General features: G+C 33.7%; 1 protein-coding gene across 2 annotated transcripts in view; it reads left to right on the plus strand.

Annotated features, from left to right (window-relative positions):
• Window positions 1-20,489, plus strand: part of ADSS2 (adenylosuccinate synthase 2) — a 51,622-nt gene that overhangs the window by 17,826 nt on the left and 13,307 nt on the right. The window contains exons 2-8 of one of the 2 annotated variants that reach the window (XM_044677210.1): window positions 2,868-2,970; window positions 4,091-4,159; window positions 6,153-6,194; window positions 15,735-15,801; window positions 16,300-16,407; window positions 17,000-17,081; window positions 19,696-19,822. In XM_044677210.1, the coding sequence (XP_044533145.1) occupies window positions 2,868-2,970; window positions 4,091-4,159; window positions 6,153-6,194; window positions 15,735-15,801; window positions 16,300-16,407; window positions 17,000-17,081; window positions 19,696-19,822 (598 nt within the window). Of the gene's footprint in view, window positions 1-2,867; window positions 2,971-4,090; window positions 4,160-6,143; window positions 6,195-15,734; window positions 15,802-16,299; window positions 16,408-16,999; window positions 17,082-19,695; window positions 19,823-20,489 lie in introns of both variants that reach the window. The other variant, XM_044677209.1, reaches the window with a different exon arrangement.

Below are 20,489 nucleotides of genomic sequence, written 5' to 3' on the forward strand. Positions count from 1 at the left end.
ATATGTACCAAAATATTTATAACAACTCTTTTTGTGGCGATAAAGAACTGGAAATCGTGGGGATGTCCATCAGTGGGGAATGGCTGAACAAATTGTAGCATATGATTGTGATGGAATACTACTCTGCTATAAGAAATGATGAGCAGGGGACAGCTGGATAGCTGGGTGGATTGAGAGTCAAGTGTAGAGATGGGAGTTCCTAGGTTCAAATCAGGCCTCAGACACTTCCCAGCTGTGTGACCTTGGGAAAGTCACTTAACCCCCATTGCCTAGCCCTTACCACTCTTCTGCCTTGCAGTCAATACATAATATTGATTCTAAGGTGGAAGGTAAGGGTTATAAAAAAAAAAAGAAAGAAATGATGAGCAGATTAATTTTTTAAAAACTTAGAACTATTGAAGAGTGAAATGAATAGAACCAAGAGACCATTCTATATAGCCACAGTTTTAATGTTTAAAGACTAACTCAATGAATGTTCATCTCCAGAGAATGTACTGAGAAATGGAAACACAAGGAACATGGTCTGTATATATATTTATTTGTCTCCAGAGAATGTACTGAGAAATGGAAACACAAGGAACATGGTCTGTATATATATTTATTTGCCAAATGATATCTTCTCTTCTGTAGAGTGTGGAGGACAGGACTGAATAAAAAAATAAAAGCAATAAATAAAAAAGAATAAATGAAGAACTTGGGCAAAAAAAGAAATATTGTTTGAAGAGTGACTTACGTATGACCCTTCCAAGAAAGAAATAATAAACAGAAATAGGCAAGATAGGAAATTGGATCTTTCATTGGATAATAGAAGTTCTAATTTGAAATTCTTTGGGCACAAGCCAGATGACTGTTGGTTTTTTTTTTTTTTTTTAATATTTTTAAACCCTTAACTTCTGTGTATTAGTTCCTTGGTGGAAGAGTGGTAAGGGTAGGCAATGGGGGTCAAGTGACTTGCCCAGGGTCACACAGCTGGGAAGTGTCTGAGGCCAGATTTGAACCTAGGACCTCCCGTCTCTAGGCCTGGCTCTCAATCCACTGAGCTACCCAGCTGCCCCTGACTGTTGGTTTTTATAGAAGTTTCTTTTTTTTGGTGGTTGTTCAGGTTGAACTAGGTGACCTGACAAAGAAATACAAAAAAATATTCTCTGTTTTCAAGGAGCTCACAATCTAAGTGGTTAGAAACCTGCAAACAATTATGTACAGTTATGATATATATAATAGCTGTTTATTGTAACAATTTATTATATGTAATAAATTGGGGGCAGTCTCAAGAGGGAAAGTTCTAAGATTAAAGAGGCCTAGGAAAAGCTTCTTATAGAAGAAAGGAATTTAGTTGAAACTTGAAGGAATATTGGGAAGCTAGAAGCTAGAGATGAGAAGGAGTGATTCAGTTCCAGTTCCAGCCTTGGGGACAGGGAAGTAAAAAAAGTTCAGAATCAGAATAGTGTTATGTTCAAGGAACAACAAGGAGATCAGTGTCATGGAATTGCAGAGTAAATGGAAAAGAGTAAGAAGACTAGAAAGATCTTTTTTATTTGCTAATAAATAGCTGGAATTAGATTTTTTTAAAAAAGGTAAGTAGGTTGAGATAATCCTGAATTATTTACCTTGAGTAACTTTGCTGTGGTTTCAAAATTTTGAACTCCCAAATGGACAGAAGGTTTTATATACTATCCATCACTAAGTTTTTCTTTTTTAAACCCTTAAGTTCTGTATATTGGCTCTTAGGTGGAAGAGTGGTAAGGGTGGGCAATGGGGGTCAAGTGACTTGCCCAGGGTCACACAGCTGGGAAGTGTCTGAGGCCAGATTTGAACCTAGGACCTCCTGTCTTTAGGCCTGACTCTCAATCCACTGAGCTACCCAGCTGCCTCCTTCCATCACTAAGTTTTTTTTTTTGTTGTTTTTTTTTAAACCCTTAACTTCTGTGTATTGACTTATAGGTGGAAGATTGGTAAGGGTAGGCAATGGGGGTCAAGTGACTTGCCCAGGGTCACACAGCTGGGAAGTGTCTGAGGCCGGATTTGAACCTAGGACCTCCTGTCTCTAGGCCTGGCTCTCAATCCACTGAGCTACCCAGCTGCCCCCCCATCACTAAGTTTTAATCATTATGATGTTCAAATGATATGAACACCCTTCAGAAGAACAGAAAAGGTGTTCAGAATCACTAATAAAAAATGTTTGTTAAAATAACATCATTTTATTCCCACCAAATTGGCAAAGATGGAAAAAAGATCATGTTGGAATTATTATGGGAAGGCATTAATTCAGTGTTGGTGGAGTTGTAGACCAGCTGTTCTGGAAGACCGTTTGGAAGTGTGCAGGTAGTTACTAAATGTTTCATACTTTTTGATCCAGTTATCTTAATGGATCAATACCCTCAAGAATACAACCACCCTTCCCAAAGTTACATATGCAAAAATATTCATAGTTGTATTGTTTGTAATTACAAATAGCTGGAAACAAGCTGTGCCTACAATTGGGAAGTAGCTAAACATTATGGTATATGATGGTAATTGTGGTCTTCAAGGTCATTGAATTTGGAGAAGAATTGAGGGACATAAAGAAGATGTATTGTGTTAAAGCATAAAGAAAGCCATGTCAAAAGAATATATATAATAACTATAAAAACAAATAAAGACAAGACAAATTGCCCCCCTCCCCACCATTAAACTTAAGGTCATCTACAGTGGAAACATAGTTATAATTGCTCTTTTGTGTCGTTGTTTGAACTTTTTTGGGGGAATGTATGTTATAGGAGGTATGGATATTAAATATTTGGAAAATGCCTTATTTAAGCAAAGTGTTTATAATATAGATTTAACTTTTAGAATGAATAAAATAATTCCTATTAAAATGCTTATTTCAGGGAGGAAACAATGCTGGCCATACAGTTGTTGTGGATTCTGTGGAGTATGACTTTCATCTCTTACCAAGTGGGATCATCAATCCAAATGTCACTGCATTCATTGGTAAATATGTAATGTTTCCCTAACAGTTGTGTGGTCAGTTTTCCACTTTGAATGCCCAGAAAGATGATTTTGGACTTATTTTTTAAAATCTCTTATGGTGTTTGATTATGATATTGATAATTAAAACCTTTAGTTTTGTTTGTTAATCTCTTTTAGTGTTAATATTCTCATTATTCTCAATAGTAACATCTTTGGAATGGTATTATATATACCTTGTCAACAAAGTAATTCTTCCTTGTGATGCAAAAAAGGGTGTTGGAGTCACAAAATTTTAGAGTAGAAATGGGCCTTAGAGAAAATTTAGTCCAAGTTCCTTTTAGGTTTATAGATGGGAACTCTATCTAAAAAGGTTAAGTGACTTGTTTAAAAGTCACTTCATCTTTTTTTTTTTTCCCCTTAAGATACAGAAGAATTTATGTTGAAGTTTTTATTTGCAAAAGCCAGGTCTTCTAAATGAGGAGGGAGAAGGAAGGAGTTGGGGGAAGATAAGTTTTAATAGGTAAAGAAGATTTAAGTGTTTTTGTGTCTTAACATTTAGGAAATAAGGGTATTGGTTGGTGCAACCAATTACAAATTTTTGCTTGTTTATTGTAATTTTACCCTATTATAAGATTCCTTTTTCCTTTTGCTATAGTCTTAATTATCAGACTCTGAAATCTTTTAATTTTCTCCCTTCCCTGCCTCTTGGCAGCTTCTTATCTCTTTATACCATTCTGTGATCAAGGCCATTAGACTCAAGCCCCCCTTGCCTACAATATCTCTTTTATCATCTTCTACCAGACCTTGATTTTTCTTCTTCAAAATCCTACTAAAAACTCACTACCTCCAAGAATTCATCCAAAATACATAGCTATATTGCCTTTCCCCTTGGACCTGGGGGAAGGGAAGTATTAAGATGGTAGCAGTTAATTCTTTAGTGTAATTTCAGCCTTAAGTACATTTTATACTTTTTGAAAATTGGTAATTTATGAAAGATATGTGTAGTACTCATAATTCAGAATTTTTGGCAAACCCATATAATACATTCTACTATAATTCTAGATAATAAGAGTTTATTCTACTTTTAAAAATGTAACTCATCTGAGATTGAGTTGTAGTTTAAATATTTTGGTTCTTTCAGGAAATGGTGTGGTAATTCACCTGCCAGGATTATTTGAAGAAGCAGAGAAAAATGTGCAAAAGGGAAAAGGTAAGAATTAGGTCTATGCATGTACAAAAATATTTATAGCTGCGCTTTTTGTGGTGGCAAAAAACTGGAAAAGGAGGGTATGTCCTTCAATTGGGGAATGGCTGAACAAACTGTGGTATATGCGGGTGATGGAATACTATTGTGCTAAAAGGAATAATAAACTGGAGGAGTTCTAGGCGAACTGGAGAGACCTCCGGGATCTGATGCAGAGCGAAAGGAGCAGAGCCAAAAGAACATTGTACACAGAGACTGATATACTGTGGTAAAATTGAATGTAATGGGCTTCTGTACCAGCAGCAATGCAATGACCCAGGACAATTCTGAGGGATTTATGGTAAAGAATGCTACCCACATTCAGAGGAAGGACTGCAGGAGAGGAAACATATAAGAAAAGCAACTGCTTGAACGCATGGGTCGGGGCGGACATGATTGAGGGTGTGGACTCGAAACTACCACACCAATGCAACCACCAACAATTGGGAAATTGGTCTTGATCAAGGACACATGACAAAACCAGTGGAAAAGTGCGTCGGCCATGGGTGGGGGGAGTGCGGGGGGTGAAGGGGAAAATAGGAGCATGAAACATGTAATCATGTTAAAAATGATTATTAATAAATGTTAAAAAAAATGGTAAAAAAAAAAAAGAATTAGGTCTATGACAAACTTTATTTTGAAGATAATCTTTCAAGAGAAAATACTGGGCAAATAGCTCTTGATAGTACAAATTTTAAAATAAAGATTTTTTTTTCATTTAAAGTGCATTTTAATTGGTATCTTTAACTTTTATTACTTAAAATAATAACCAATGGTAAAATTATAGAAATTGAAGTATTTATTATATAATATTTGACTTACTACATAGTAGAAATAAAGAGATCTATCAAGCAGGGGAATTGATTCATAAAGTCCTCAGATATTTATTGTGGATGCATGGCCTAACTTTGTATTCTTGAAGGTTATGCCAGCTGAGCATCAGCTCTGGCAGGGCCTTTAAGAAAAGTCCTGACAATAGGTTATTTCTGAAGGTAATTCTCAACTAAAGATAGATGATATTTTAGGAAATGAAACTATGGAAGAATGATCAACAGTAAAAAATTGCATTGAAGTCAAAAGGATGAGGACTGAGAAAAGCTATTGAGAATCATCACATTATCAGTTAAGACATCATTGATAACTTGAACCAAAACAGTTTGTGGAGGGTACTGGCTTGCAGTGAACAAGTTGAATAAAGGTAGTAGATGAACAAGGAAATAGCCCTATGGAGGTTTAAATTACTTGTCTAAGGTCAGAGGGGGAGTGATTGTTAGAGGCAGGTTTTGACCTCAGATACTTCCACTCCAGAGCCAAGTATTACACATTATACCATGCTGCCTCCTAAATAGAGGGTTACTTAATTAACAATTTTATTTTTATTCTCTTGATATTTATTGTATATTTATAGTTTGTCTTCTCCAATAGCATATAAATCCCTTGAGCATGGCGATTGTTTCAAGGCTCAAGCTATTCCTGATTTCTGGGGAAAGGCTTTTATAATTCTCCCTTTTTAGGGCCTCTCAGAAATAATAATTTGTGTAAATTTGAACTTTTAACATTTAAAAATCAGCCATTTTTTAGAATGGCTCTTTGGGGAAGGAGACATTTCTTAAGAATTCAGAAGACTTTTTATTTTATAATTCAGGTCTGCATTCTGATGTAAGTTTTTGGGGTAAGGATTTAGGGATACTTTCAGATCTGTTTATCTGCAAAATAAAACTGGTCTAGATGATGACCATTGATATTTGTTGTAGTTGTATCATTCCATATTTAGGCTATTTAGGGTACCTTTTTAAAGGGAAACATTGTTAAAAGCACAATCTTGGGCTTGATAGGGGAAAAACCTTATTCATTCTAGTTTAAAAAATACAGTTCAAGAATTATTGTAAAACAAATGTTCAGTTGAAGCCTGATTTTTTTTTTTCCCTCCCCACTTTTTTCTTGTCTCTAGGCCTCGAAGGCTGGGAAAAAAGGCTTATAATTTCTGACAGAGCTCATATTGGTAAGAGGAACATTATTACATTTAATTTTGTTAATGTTGCCTAATAAGAAATTCATCTTTTAAAAGCATTTAGTGATAAATTATTTTCTTTTATGACTGGAGGCTTAACTTTTTTAATTCTCATACTTTGGGAATATTTAAAATATCCAACTTTTGATTTTCATTGGTATTAGGTTATAAGAACAAAAGGGGGGACTATTCAAAGTCCCACTATAAAAACCTCATTTTGATAAAGACTAAAGTCAATTTTAAATATTGTGGAGTATGAGGATTAAGCAGAAGTTTGGGACATTTTAAAATTAACTTGAGAATCCTTTTCAAAACATTTTAGGAGCATTTATTCGCACACAATTTGCCACTTATCAAAAGGTATTACTTCCCTGATAACACTTGACATATCTCGTGTAGCTCATATAATATCAGTTCTGGATAATCTCTGTCATCCGATACCTTTGCTGCTACTCCCAAATTGCTGTGGTAACTTTGCAAAAGTCACAAAATTTAGTTGATTCAAACAAATTTATGTCACAAAATCTCAGCTGAATTTCTACTCTATTCTTGTCAGCTCTATCTCCCCCACTATTGCTGTTCTAAACCTTTTTATCTTTCTTCTAAGCCACAGAAATGAGAACAGAGACTGCTTTTTGCTTTTCATTTTATCCCAACTGCTTAGCACAGTACTTGGAAGATAAGAGGCACTTAATAGTGTTTGTTGTCTTGACTTATTGTTGATTATTTTGCTTTGTTGTTTACAGAGCAAAGGCTATCAAATGCCTTGTCTTTTGAGTCCTTTCAGAGTACTGTATTCCCTTTCGAGAATTATAGGACTAGGTGGGAATCAAGCTATTTCCAGATACATAAAGTAAAATTTTTTGTAAGATGTCTTTGACCATCTTCTTTCAGTATTTCCTGTAAATGTCTGGAAAAAAAAAAAAAAGATAGATGTGGAATCTCTAAGCTTAGTACAAATTAACTGTGATATGGCAGCCCAAAATGGTACTAAAGTCCTGGGCGATGTTGAATGGCCTAGTTTCTAGGAATAAAGAAGAGATAGTTCTAATATTCTTCTTCATGATTAGACCACCTCTGGACTTTTGTTTTAGGTTCTGGGAGCTACAGCTTAAGGAAGGAGAGTATACAGATAAGAGCATCTAGGATGATGAAAAGTCTTCAGTTCATGTCATATCTGAGGATACATTAAAGGAACCAAGGTTCAGGAGAAGTATTTGTTTATCTTAGAAAAAAGGCTTGTTTTTGGGAGACATGTTAGCAGTGTTCAATAATTTGAAAGGCTTTTATGTCAGAAGATGTATATTAGATTGGTTGCATTTTATCACAGAAGGCAAAAGCAGGGAATGAGTTTGTAAGTTGCAGAGACGTACAAATTTAGACTTGATGTCAGAAAGTCTTTGCATAACTGGTAAGAAAGAGGTTCTTTGGAAAGGTAGAAAACTGCTTTTTCTTAATTTTTCAAGCAGAGTTGCAAAAATAGATTTGATGGCCACTTTGGGGATATGTAAGGATTTATACTGAGGTTTCTTCCATTTCTAAAATTCTGTGTTTCCACCAGCAATAAAATGCTGAGCTGCAAAGATAAAGATTTTTTCCTTTTTGTTCTTTTCCCTTAAAACTCCTAATTAGCAACCCTAATGATGAAATGAGGTAGGGAAAAAGAAATGGAAACAGAAGCAGAAGCATCCACATAAAGAAAATACCTGGATGATCCAGAGTGCTGAAATTTTTATGTCTCTCTTGTAACTACCCTGTTTTTTTCCCTTTGACTGGTTGCTTTTTGAAAGAGGTCAACTGTCCTAATCAGAATTGTTCTTTTAACAGAAATTATATAGCAAAAGCAAAAGATATCAAATATAATTCAGTAAAACAGGTACACTTGAGCCTCTTAAATACTTTTTAAAAATGGAAGTGGTTTTTCCATTAACTTTTATTTGAATTGAGGCATTTTAAACAATTTTTACTTAAAGGCCTCTTTTTAATTACTTAGGGCACAAGATCTGCAAGTCTAAGAGATAAATTTAAATTTAACTTCACAGTTTTTCTGTTAATGTGTGGAAATTTGAATGAATTTTACATTGTTACCAATCTTTTATTTTTTTATTTTACCAGTGTTATTTTACATATAAAATAGGTGTGTTTTAACTTGGTCCTTGAACTTCTAAAATTTTTTTGAATAATTTTTTTGATATTATTGCTTTCCTTTAAAAAATCCTGTGTATTTTATTTACGTATCTCACAATGTTCTGAGAATTGCCAGATGAAGTCCATCACACAGAAAGGGTAAGAACTTTTGGTCTAGAGAATATTTTTGTTAATATACCAGCTATGCAGTGTAAGCAATTGCTTACCATTGTGAATTGGTGAGCCAATTCACCTGGAGTATTTTATTTTGTCTCATCTAAGACAGTAAACATTTATTTTGGAGAGAATTTATTGAAACATGACAGTGTTTTTAGCATTTACTTGATAGTAATGTCAGTTATCAGTGATTAACTTTATATTCTAAAGAGCTCAAAGTATTTATTGTTTAACTCCTTTGACTAAACTGGAGTTTGGGAATTTAAAACAATATTTTATAGGTAAAATATTTTATTATTAGTAAGATAGATTATGTAACTAAGAATTATCAAGTAGATGACTTCATTTGCCTTAATAAAGAATGTCTTAATAAACAAATAGTTCCTCCTTTCATCTTACCAATGAAATAAAGACTGACTTAGGGGTAATTTAACTTTTTTTTTTCATTGGTTTAGGAAACTTAGTTGAGGAACTCCTCCTACTGGGGCATGTTAGTGCCTTTTCAATTTATATTGTTTTAGTATTTCCTGATTTGAGTCTATTAATCTGAAGTAAATTTTTATTATTGTCTAATTTCCGCTAGGACCTATATCTTTTGTATTTCCTTTACCTTTATAAACTTATAGTGACTGTTGTAGTGCTGTTTACACATTGAGTGCCTTGCTAGTAAATATTTAATTCATACATACAGATTTGTTAATAGCCTATTTATAATGGAAAATATTTCTTTTGAGAAATGGTCTAAAGTCAATTTTATTTGATACTAACCTGATACTTAACACTTGTTTTGGTTTATTTAGTTATTATTTAATTTATTTGGTATAATTTTAAAAAGTTATTTTAATATAAAATTCATATAAATTATTATTTATATATTATTTATGTTATAATATCATTACAACAATGATTATAATAGGTAGTATTTATAAAATTTATATAAATTATGTGAATTTTATGCAATATTTATATGTAAATTAATAAAAATATTAAAGTAAATTAAAATGAAAATTAATAAAATAAAGATATTTATGTAAAAAGCTAATTTAGTTATAATTTTAAAACTGCACTTGAAAAGAAAAGCTGTGGCTATATTATGAACTAGAAAAAACAAATGTTAATTTCCACCTTCATTTTATTTAGTATGTGAATACAAATCACATTTTAAGAGTCAAAATCACCAGATGAGTGCAGTATTTAGAAACCATTTCAGGAGTTTGGAGAATCATTAAATAATATTTAGGATACTCTTTTATTTTGTGTTTTGATTGTAAGTTATATTAATAACTCAAATTCATCCAATTTAAAGCTTGAAATNATTGATTCCATAATTAAAAATAGACCCAAGTCAGGATGGCTTTTATGGAAGTTTATTTACAATTAGGAAGGTTTAAGGTGGGGAAAGAGAGAAAAACTCTTCAGGTCTGGATCGGGTGACAGTTAAGAGATTAATTAAACTAGGCTACTAGCTACAAAGCCTTAGCAATTAGAGAGGCAAAGAAGCCTCCTTGAGGTAGAGACTCTAGAAACGCCAAGGTAGGTGAAAGGAAGTCAGCTTAACTTACCCATATGACAATTCTGAGGGGAAGCCGCCTGAGGTCTCAGCAGAGATCCTTCAGCACCAAGTTCAAAGCCTGAACTCCTCAACAGGAAGTTACCATCATACTTGAAGAATAGCATCTTCTGTCACTTCCTGGACCCACCTCTAATTCAAGTGGACAAATGGCAGCCTCAACACTGTTTTGGACTGCCCAAAGGGTAGTCAGTCCCTTGTTCTTGATTTGTTACTTATTGTCTCGTGTGGGTAATTCATCTCCCCTCCCCAGTAAGGGACGTGGGGATGACATTATCTCTGGTGGCTAGGTTTTAACTATGAATGGGAGGTAAGCTAATTCTATTTACACAGTATCTATTTGAGTTTTTATTTTTTCTTTGAGTTTTTAAAATCTAGTTTTTATAAATAGTATTTTTGAAAAATTAAATGTGTCCAAATTTGAACTTCTAGATCAGCTTTTCTTGAAAAGTCTAAAATTTTAGCCTTCATATCTATATCAGACTATGTATAGAAATTTATAGAGCAAGAAAAATCTAAAGTTTAGTGTAGAATGTTATCTTCCATTTAAAAAAAGAAAGCAAACCCAAGGCCTTCTTTTATAGCTATCATAATTTTCACATATAAATCTTTATTCACAGGAATGACTATGGTTCCCAAGCCAGAAGAGACCACCAGTAACAACTGTTTTAATTTGTTTTGTAAAAATCCTAATTATTCTGCATGTGACTTATTTATTAATAGAAATAGTCAGTGATCCATCCATATAATTTAGGCATCATAAGAACAAAAACTTTGTTAAAAGTTTCTAAGAGTTGAGTGAACCTAAAGAGTTCTTTGGAATAAGAGCTGATGTGCTGAAGAATGGGAAGACATAGACAGTTAACAGTAATAGAAAGAAATAGGCAAATCTTGCTTTTTTCTTCTGCTACCTTTTCCCTCTAGACATGTAGCCTGGCAATTAGGCAGCAGCTTCTTAAACCTAGATGGATTGAGCACAAAATAGCTGCAGTTGTACCCTCTCTTTTGCATCAGCCCCTTGCCTTTTTAGGTGATCGAATTCCTTGGCAATAAGCACTGGTTCCTGAGGAAGCAGAGTGTGCTATTGTACTGGTATGGTGACACCAGGTACATGTGAAAGCCTTTTTCAGTACTTCTTAAATTTGTGATGATGGGTCAGAAAGCCACAGAATATCTAGCTTTCTCCAGGACCAGGTTCCTATCCTAGGAAATGTGAATTACAAATGTTAGTTGTATTATAGATATTTTTATTTTTATGATTATATTTTGATATAATTGTTCTCCTTTGTAATTTTTTGTATTTTATAACATTCTGAGAAGGATTCCATAGGTTTCACCAGACTGCCAAAGTGTTCTATGACACAAAAGTTGAGCACCCCGGCTCTAGAGTTATGGTAGTACAGCCACCTGAATTCTATCTAAGACTTGATTAACAGTCATTCTGAATCACAGGTGAAGGACTATTTTATATCTTCACGCTCTTGTTTTACTGTTTCTCTTTTCTCATTTACCCTCACTTTTGAGGGACCAGAGTAGATAAAGAATATTTTTCAGTATTGTTGAAGTCTGTTAATTTTGGATTGTGTGATCCAATCAATGGATTAATTCTGATTACATTGCTTTGTTATTGTGTGACATTTAAAAAAAAAATAAAACTTTTTTTTTCTATTATAAGTGTCTGTTTTTCTTTTGTTGTCTTAAGTTTCTTATGATCAGAGGAGGAGCAAGCTAACAACAAGCTTTAATTATTTAAGTATTTTAGTGGAAAAACAGGTACACTAAATTGCCTAGATAAAATTGGCCATCACCCTGCCAAAAGGGATTTTTTTTTCCCTCCTGAGGCCTCCTAACCTTTTACCATTGGTGCAAACAGAATGATGATTTTTACAAGCTTTCATTTTGGCATGAAGTCATATCCTTGTTATCACTTTTTATTTCAAAAGGAATTTGAAATAATCTGAGGGAACCATATTAACTATAAAGATTTCTAGGATCTAATTGATATAAATTTTTATAACAAAAAATTATATTCCAAATGAGATTTTAGCTAAACCTTAGACTTGAGAGGAACTTGAATCTTAAGAGAATTTATTCGAACTTTCATTCAATAAAGAATGCCTTCTAAAGCATTGCTCAGAAATACTAATCCTTCCTCTGTTTGAATACCTTCATTGACAAGAAACTCACTACTTTGGAAAATAATGAAAAGCTTATATTTCCTTAGTACCTTGAGGTATACATTTTCCTTGTGATCCTAGACAAATATTATTATTCTTATTTTATGAATAAGAAGCTGAGAAGTTGCTATTTTCCAAGAGTCTCTCAGCTATTAAGTGTTGATCAAAGCTGTAACTAAGATTATGCTTTTCCTCTTCCTAGAACAATTAGCATTCTTTCTATTTAGCCAAATTATTTCATTTGTGCCCTTGACTAGATATTATTAGAAAGCCCTTCCACCTGTAGGTCATAGTGCTGCCCGGAATAGTGCCATTCATCTTCCCCAGGAGAACCTTCAAAGAATTTGGAGACAGCAGTTGTGATTGATTGGGTTGGTGGGGTGTGGGGTGGGGCAGGGCACTATTGTTGGAGACTAGACATCATGATTTAGTAGAAAAGACGATTTGGAGAAGCTCAGAAATCATTCAGTCTCCAACCATACCTGAATAAGAATCTCTTCTACATTATACCTAACAAGTTGTCCTCTAGCTTTTGCTCAAAGACCTTAGATGAGGAGGAATCCTCCTTTATAAATTCCTTATAAAGCAGTTCATTGTACTTTTTAGATAGTTTTAATAATTGAGTTTTTTTTCCCCTTTAGCTAAATTCTAAATGTTCTTTACAAATTCTGTGGCAACCAGAACATACAGAAGACATTATTCCAATCATGATCTGACTGGGGCAGAGTCTGTCCTGGACACTGTTCATTTCAATGCAACCTAAACTTCTCTGAGTTTTCTTGATCTTCATATTGCTTTTTTGACCCATTTGATTTTTAGTCTAGTTAGGTGAACAAGTCTTTTTTCAGACAAACCAGTCTAGTTATGATTCCTCTGTCTTGGCACTTAGTTGAGTTTGTGCCTTTATCTTTGTTATCTTCATCTTATTTCTGTCAGCCCCATTGTTTAGCCTGTCTAGCCTCAACTCTTTTTGATATTCAATTGTTAGCTATACCTCCTGGCTTTGTGACATTTGCAAAGCTGATACGTGTTTCTTTGTGACATTGATAAAAATATTAAAAAACATAGTTCAAACATGACTCTGAGGGATTCCTTTGGAGACCTTTCAAAGTGATTTTAAGCAACAAGCATTTGATTAAGTACTTATTGTGATCCAATAGCTGTCCTAAGTGCTGGAGATACAAAGAAAACCAGATCCTGCCTTCAAGGGGCTTACATTCAAATGGGGGAAGATGACATGTAAATTAGTAAAAAAAACAACAACAAAGAAACAAGCTACATAGAGTAGACAGAAAGTAACCTTAGAGTTAAGACTCCTAGAGCTGAGGGGAGGGGAATGGACCATGTCATTTTGCAGAAGATGGCATGCTAGTTTAATTGAGAAGGATGTTCAAGTATTCTAAGAAGTAGAGCTGAGAAACCATCAGTTCAAAGACTTAGAAAAAGAAGATGGAGTGCCCTTTTGGGGGTCTTAGAATCATTAACAACTATATTTTGGGTCTCCCTTCAACCAGTTGCAAGTTATCAAATTATATTTTCTTGCTTACCTCTACATCTTTTCTGTAAGATTAGTCTTTAACAATTTTTAAAAATCAGATTCTTTGCTGAAATCTAAAATTATGGCTATAGCCCCTGATCTACCTGTCTGCCAACTTTGAGGTTAAGGTTAATGTTCTTTATGAAGCCTCTTTGTGATCTCTAGTTAGACTTTTCTATGTAGAAATTCATTTAACTATAGGAGAAGGGAGCAAGCATATATTAGATACCTACTATTTACCAGGCATTGTGTTTACAAACATTATCTCATTTGATTTATCTCCTTAATGACAGAATTTTACCAGCAGTTGACATCAGGTACACTGGCCTGTGGTTTGCAAGTTCTAATCTCTTGTTCTTTAAAACAAAACAAAACAAAAAAAAAAAAACTTCAGGCAAAAATGTCAGCATTAAACTGGCCTTTGCAACTTATTAGTTCTAGGTTACCTTGGGGAAAGTGACTTCCTCTCTCTACACACATAAGGGTATTAGATTAGATTATCTTGGGTTTCTTGGCTTTAAATACCATCTTTTCTCTCCCTAACCCAAATTTTCTCTAAACATCATCTCCAGTTATTTCTTAGATGTCAGGGTTTCCAGAGTTCTGCTTGTCCTCCTCTAGACACCATTTGTCAGTGTGGTACCCAGACCTGAATCATCAGCACATAGAATACAGTAGGACTATGAACTTTTTTGTTCTGATCACTTTAAATAGTTAAAGCAACAGTTCATTAACTAAAAACCTGTTAGTATTTTTCTCTACAACTATTAAGCTATATTTTCAAACATCATACATACTTTTGTAGTTGATTTTTTTTAACTTTTGGCATTTATATTCCTGTTCTTCAATTTGTTTGCTTTGCCCTCTTTCCAACTTGCCACAGTGTTTTTTTAACCTCAATTTTGTGATCTAGTTTTAGGTCTCCCAACATTTTTATCTGCAGATTTAATAAATATAGTTTTCATTTCAGGTTGTTGATAAAAGTTGAGCAGGCTAGATTCATGTGTCATACCACTATAGACTTCTCTACACATCGGCATTGCTTTATTAATCATCGTTATCCAACCAGCTAAGAATCTCCTAACTAGTCTTATTAAATCTACATATCTCCAGTTTCCCCTATAAATATAGTACAAGAGACTTTGTAAAATGTTTTGCTAAAATTCAAATATGGTGCTGAAGGTCACTGAGGATGTTAATAATAGAAGCAGAGTCCTGACAAGTGTTAGTTAAAACTGCATCCTGCTAAGGCTATTTCTACTTTTAATATATTAATTGCAGATTAAGGATTTTTTTTTGTATAACACATTAGCAATTTAAATAGTTACCCATTAAATTAATTCTACCATGTATTCCTTGATCTTGAAAAATTTTTTTGGGGGGGGGTGTATATATATATAAATATATATATGTATATATATATGTATTTATATAGAAACAAGTTATCATTTTGTTCATTTGTTCATGTGACCTCTGCCTCAGGTTCTCCTAGACTACAGTGACTAGTCTCATTTGAGGAAAGAAGTTATGAAGGGGCTGTCCAAATACTAATTTTTATAATATACAAAAGTATACCCTTCAAATAGTTTTGGAGATGTGAGGAAATTCATTGGTCTACCATAGAGTCTAAAAATTGTGGTTAAAGGCTGTAAGATGACCTAGTTTGTCTCTTATGGTTGTAGAGTAGAGACAATCCAAAGTTCAAGAACTTTGTGAATATTTGTGTGTCTGTCTGTATACACATACCATGTAGAAGCCTAATTTATTTGAGAAACATCTAAACACATAAAGAGTTTAAAGCAGAAAGATGACTCCTATATAACAAACTGAGTTTTTATAGATCACAGAAGATGGCAATCTTGTTTTTGATTATTCTAACAGATCCATATATATGATTAAACAGTATCTTGATTTCATCAATAGTTGTGGTTTTCTTTTCCTAGTATTTGACTTCCATCAAGCAGCAGATGGCATTCAGGAACAACAGAGACAGGAGCAAGCTGGAAAGAAGTATGTCTTGTTTTATCAAAAATATGATTATATGGTTCAAGCATGTCTGTGTATGTTATTTTGTAATGGCAAGAGAGCTGGTCTCAGAGTTAGGGAGACTTAAGTTCCAAGTTGCATCTCTGACATATATTGACTGTGACCCCGGGCAAGTTTTTTTCCCCCCCAAAGGTGCTCCTTCCTTCAGTTGTTCCATGTATCATTGAAATCAGAGGTTCATTCTGTGTTCTTGTCTATGTTTTTACATACACGCACACACACATACACACACATGCACAGTCTGATGCCATATACTTCATATTTGGTGGACCAAACTTTTATGGGAAGGAATACTGGATAATTTATTTAGTGCTTCTATGAAAAATATCAATAGATTTATTATCAAGATGAAAAATAACCTCTTTGTGCTGACATGATCATAAGAATTAAAGAACTAACTATGTTTTTATTCTACCAATTTCAAGGAAAGTTGGCTTTAAAAGTTTCTTATTTGTTTTTAAGTTTGGGCACCACAAAAAAGGGTATTGGCCCAGTTTATTCCTCTAAAGCCTCTCGAAGTGGACTCAGGATGTGTGATCTTGTTTCGGATTTTGAAGGCTTCTCTGAGAGGTAACTCACATTTTATTTAAATTAAAAAAAAAAAATAAAGATGAGTTTCAGAAATCTGGTGGGGGGGCGAGGAGAATAGCAGGCTACTGGTATTATGAATGATGTTTTAATTAAACATATTAATGGGTTGTCATTATAGTCCAACCCTAAATTTTAAATTGATTTAATAATGTGCTGAGGCAGCAATGTATAAGTAAATAGAGGGCTAACCTTATAGTCAGGAAGACCCGAATTCAGGTCCTGCCTCTGATACACACAAGGTGACTGAGGGAAAGTTTCTTAACACCTAAGATCCTCTGACAACTTTCTGACAACTTTCCAAGATTCTTGAGTTAAAAGATAGTTGCCAATCTGCTTTCGTTGAGGAGTTTCTTTCCAGGAAATTCTCAATACCAATTAATTCAAATATCTTGTGTCCTCTACCTTCCCATCCCCCACTCCCCGCAAATGTTAACTGGTATTTTGTTTCTCTTCCCCACATCCTAATTCATGGTTGCTTGAGTATACACACTCAATTTATACTGTCAAATATTTGTGGAGATTTAAAAATCAAATGACATGCAACTGTAATCAAAATGTATTTGTTTTGCAGGTTCAAAGTTTTAGCTAATCAATATAAATCTATATATCCCACTTTGGAAATTGATATTGAAGGCGAATTACAAAAACTCAAGGTAAAACTTTGTGCCAGTTTTAGCAGTTTTTGCATCTATGCTTATCTTGAGGTCAAAGCTTTCAGATTTTGTTATTTTTCCATTATAAAGTACCTGTATTTTAAGAAGTATACATTTTACTTAAATTTTTTTGTGTGCGTACATTTACTAACAACAAATTTCCTAAAGTTACTTGGGTGCTTAAGTTTTAAGAGTTAATCCACAATGGATATAAGAGTAATTAATAATCATTCTTTTATCAATTTTTAAAGTTAACTAGATTTTGTTCTCTAAAGAGAAATTCTAAGGAGAAATCTGTAGAATTCTTGACTACTTATTGGGAATAAAAAATTTTCTGTAGAATTATGGGAACTCAAAACAACTTTGTGTCTAAAGGGTTGGATTTTGTTATGCAGTTTGAAAAAATAATTGTACTTAAGATCAGGATAACCTAAGTTCAGTTCTTGGCTCTGCCACTCAGACAAAATTCTACAAATTGCTTAACCACTCTGGGCCCCAGTTTTCTTCTCTGCAAAATTAGGGGGTTTGATCAGACAACCTCTTGAGGACCTTAGAATAAGTAACTTGGCATAATTTATCATTTTCATTGAGGAATTGTAAAGAGAAAGGGGGAAAACATTTTTTGCACTATGCAGGAATCATGTCTAGAAAATAAAAATGTAGATGAATTTTTTTTCTTGCTTTGTCTAAAAAGTATTAAAAATAGAGAAACAAAAAATGACCAGTTTCTTGATCAGACTTTTATCAAGTGCCAATGTGCCCAATCTGATTTACACTTTGTGGAGAATAAAAGTGTAGTGGTGGTCCTTTAAGGAACTTTCTTTCAAGTTGGGGCATACAGCATTTCCATTTCGATGTGCAGTAAATAGAGGGCGATGTAGTTTACTTACTATGAACTTAATTAACTTTAACATTACTGGACACTGTCATTACAACATAAGTTTTGAGGTTACTCACTTGAACCTCTTTTTGACCTGTTTAGAACATTTTATTTGAAGAATTTCTGGGTAAGGGTAGAGGTAGAGGTAGGTACAGTCTGTGATAGAAAAGCAAATAACAATTGTATACACAGGATTGAGTTCCTGACAGTGACAAATGAACCTATTGAGGTAGAGCTGGGAGGGACCTTGTTAAGCCATTCAGTCATGTCTCACTCTTTTGACCTTTTTTGGGGTTACTAGTGTGGTTTGCTGTCCTCTAGTTCATTTTATGATTAGGAAAGTAAGGCAGAGTTAAGTGACTTGCCCAGGATCACACAGTATTTCAACTCATATCTTCCCAACTCAACCTGGTGCCATCTAGTTGCTCTAGGAGACATCTTGGAAATCTAGTTCAGACTCCTCATTTTATAGGTGAGCAAATTGAGGCCCGTAAAGGTTAAATACATTGCTGAAGATTTTAACGGCAATAAGAGGCAGAATAAAAATTTGAATCCCAAGTTCTCTGGCTACAAAATCAATTACTCTTTCCATTGACCCTATGGCCTAAACAAGTTAAATCAATCAGTAGGCATTTATTTAGAACCTATAGAGGGCCAGACATCCCACTAGGGATATGGAGACCAAAGTAAAATAGTCCTTTCCCTCTCAAGGAAAACAGTATGTACATATAAAGAAGAGCCTAAAAATAAAAATCTTAGTGTGTTTTAAGCTTTTAGTTGCTACGAAATAAATACAAGATATACTGGTAAAGGTTTACTAATGAGGACATCAGGAGAAGGTTCATGGGAAGGTGATGCTTGAGTCTTCATGGAAACAAAGGACTTTAGAGGGGCAAGTAGAGTTGTTCTAGATAAGTTAATTCAATTCTAAATAAAGCATAGAGACAGAATAATGGCGTGACCTGTGTGAGGAACATTTTGGCTGGATCTTAGTGTGTGGAAAAAAGAATAATGCATAAGCTTAGAAAGGTTAGGTTGGAGCTGGGTGATGAAGGACTTTAAATGCTAAACTGAGGAGTTGATGTTAAATAATGATAAGCTAGTCTAGAATGATAACAAATTATGCACCAGTGGTACTTTTCAGTCACTGCAACCATATCTCTTCAACACTGTTCTTTAAAGTTGGATCTCTCCTTTCCTTGCTATCTGTTTCCTTCCTATCTTACAAGTCAACTCAGATGACTCACAGACCATTCTAAAGCTTCATGAATGAATGTAAAACAAAAACTAAAGGAGATTCATGATTCCATCATTATGTATGCTCTTTTCACTGAAGCAAATCAAGTCTTCTTTGTTCCTAACAAGTTTTATGAGTTATATTGATGAAAGTGTGTGTGTGTGTGTGTGTATCCTACTCAAATGAACTAATTTTGTCATATTAAACATAATTGAATTTACGTATCAAATAGTTTTCAGAAATATTTTTAGTACTTTTTCTATTGCATGTTTTAAGTGGTAATTATTTTTGGTAGCAATATTTACTATGATGTTATTTAATCTATGAAGAATAAGCTTAATATTCATCTTGAAGAGATAGGGTAAGGTGATAAAATGAACAAGTGGCACTGGTGGAAGACTTAGAGTTGTTGATAAATGCAATCATCAAAGTTCGTTTGTCTTTCTGTTGCTTATTAAGTTAAAAAATCTCATCTGAAAAATGGTTTCTTTACATAGGGCTATATGGAAAGGATTAAACCAATGGTGAGAGATGGTGTTTATTTTCTCTATGAGGCCCTCCATGGCCCTCCAAAGAAAATTTTGGTAGAAGGTGCTAATGCAGCCCTGCTTGATATTGATTTTGGTAAGTATTTCCATTTATTGAAAATTTAATAAAGCCATAACATGCTTTTGTACTTTTCATTATTAAACACTGGCATTGTGATGGTTCAAAAAATGACTTCTAGGTAAACACAGCCATGTACAGATCATAAATCATAAAAGTTATCTTTTGCTAAAGTCAGTGTCTGTTTTATTTGTTATATTTAATTGATTTGTTTAAATTTTTTTATATTTAGAAGTTTTACTAAGATGTGGCTCAGAGTATTTTTTGTTTATTTTATGTTTTTTCACATTGATTCATATCACTCTGGGTTGTAATTCTACAAGTTATTAGTACTTTTGCTCCCCTAAAAAACCCAGACGAACAGTATAGAGATTTAGCCCATCAAAATGAAAAACATTTTGTATGTAAGTAGTTGTAATATACTTCTTATTACTTCTTGTTCATTTTGTTTTATTTCTTAGTCAAAATGACAGAATGCTTTGCAAGTTTGAGAGTAGGAGTGAAAGCTAAAATAAACCCTTACTTCAGAGATATAACCTCACATTGTATATACAAAATGTATTGATAGGGAGCAGAAAATAATGATGTAATCAAAAGAACTTTAGATTTAATGCTCTACTAGTCACTACTTGTATGACCTGAAAAATCAATATTCTAAATTTAATTTCTTTATATGTAAAATGAA

Source organism: Gracilinanus agilis, chromosome 4, assembly GCF_016433145.1.
Source record: "Gracilinanus agilis isolate LMUSP501 chromosome 4, AgileGrace, whole genome shotgun sequence".
Classification (NCBI taxonomy): domain Eukaryota; kingdom Metazoa; phylum Chordata; class Mammalia; order Didelphimorphia; family Didelphidae; genus Gracilinanus; species Gracilinanus agilis.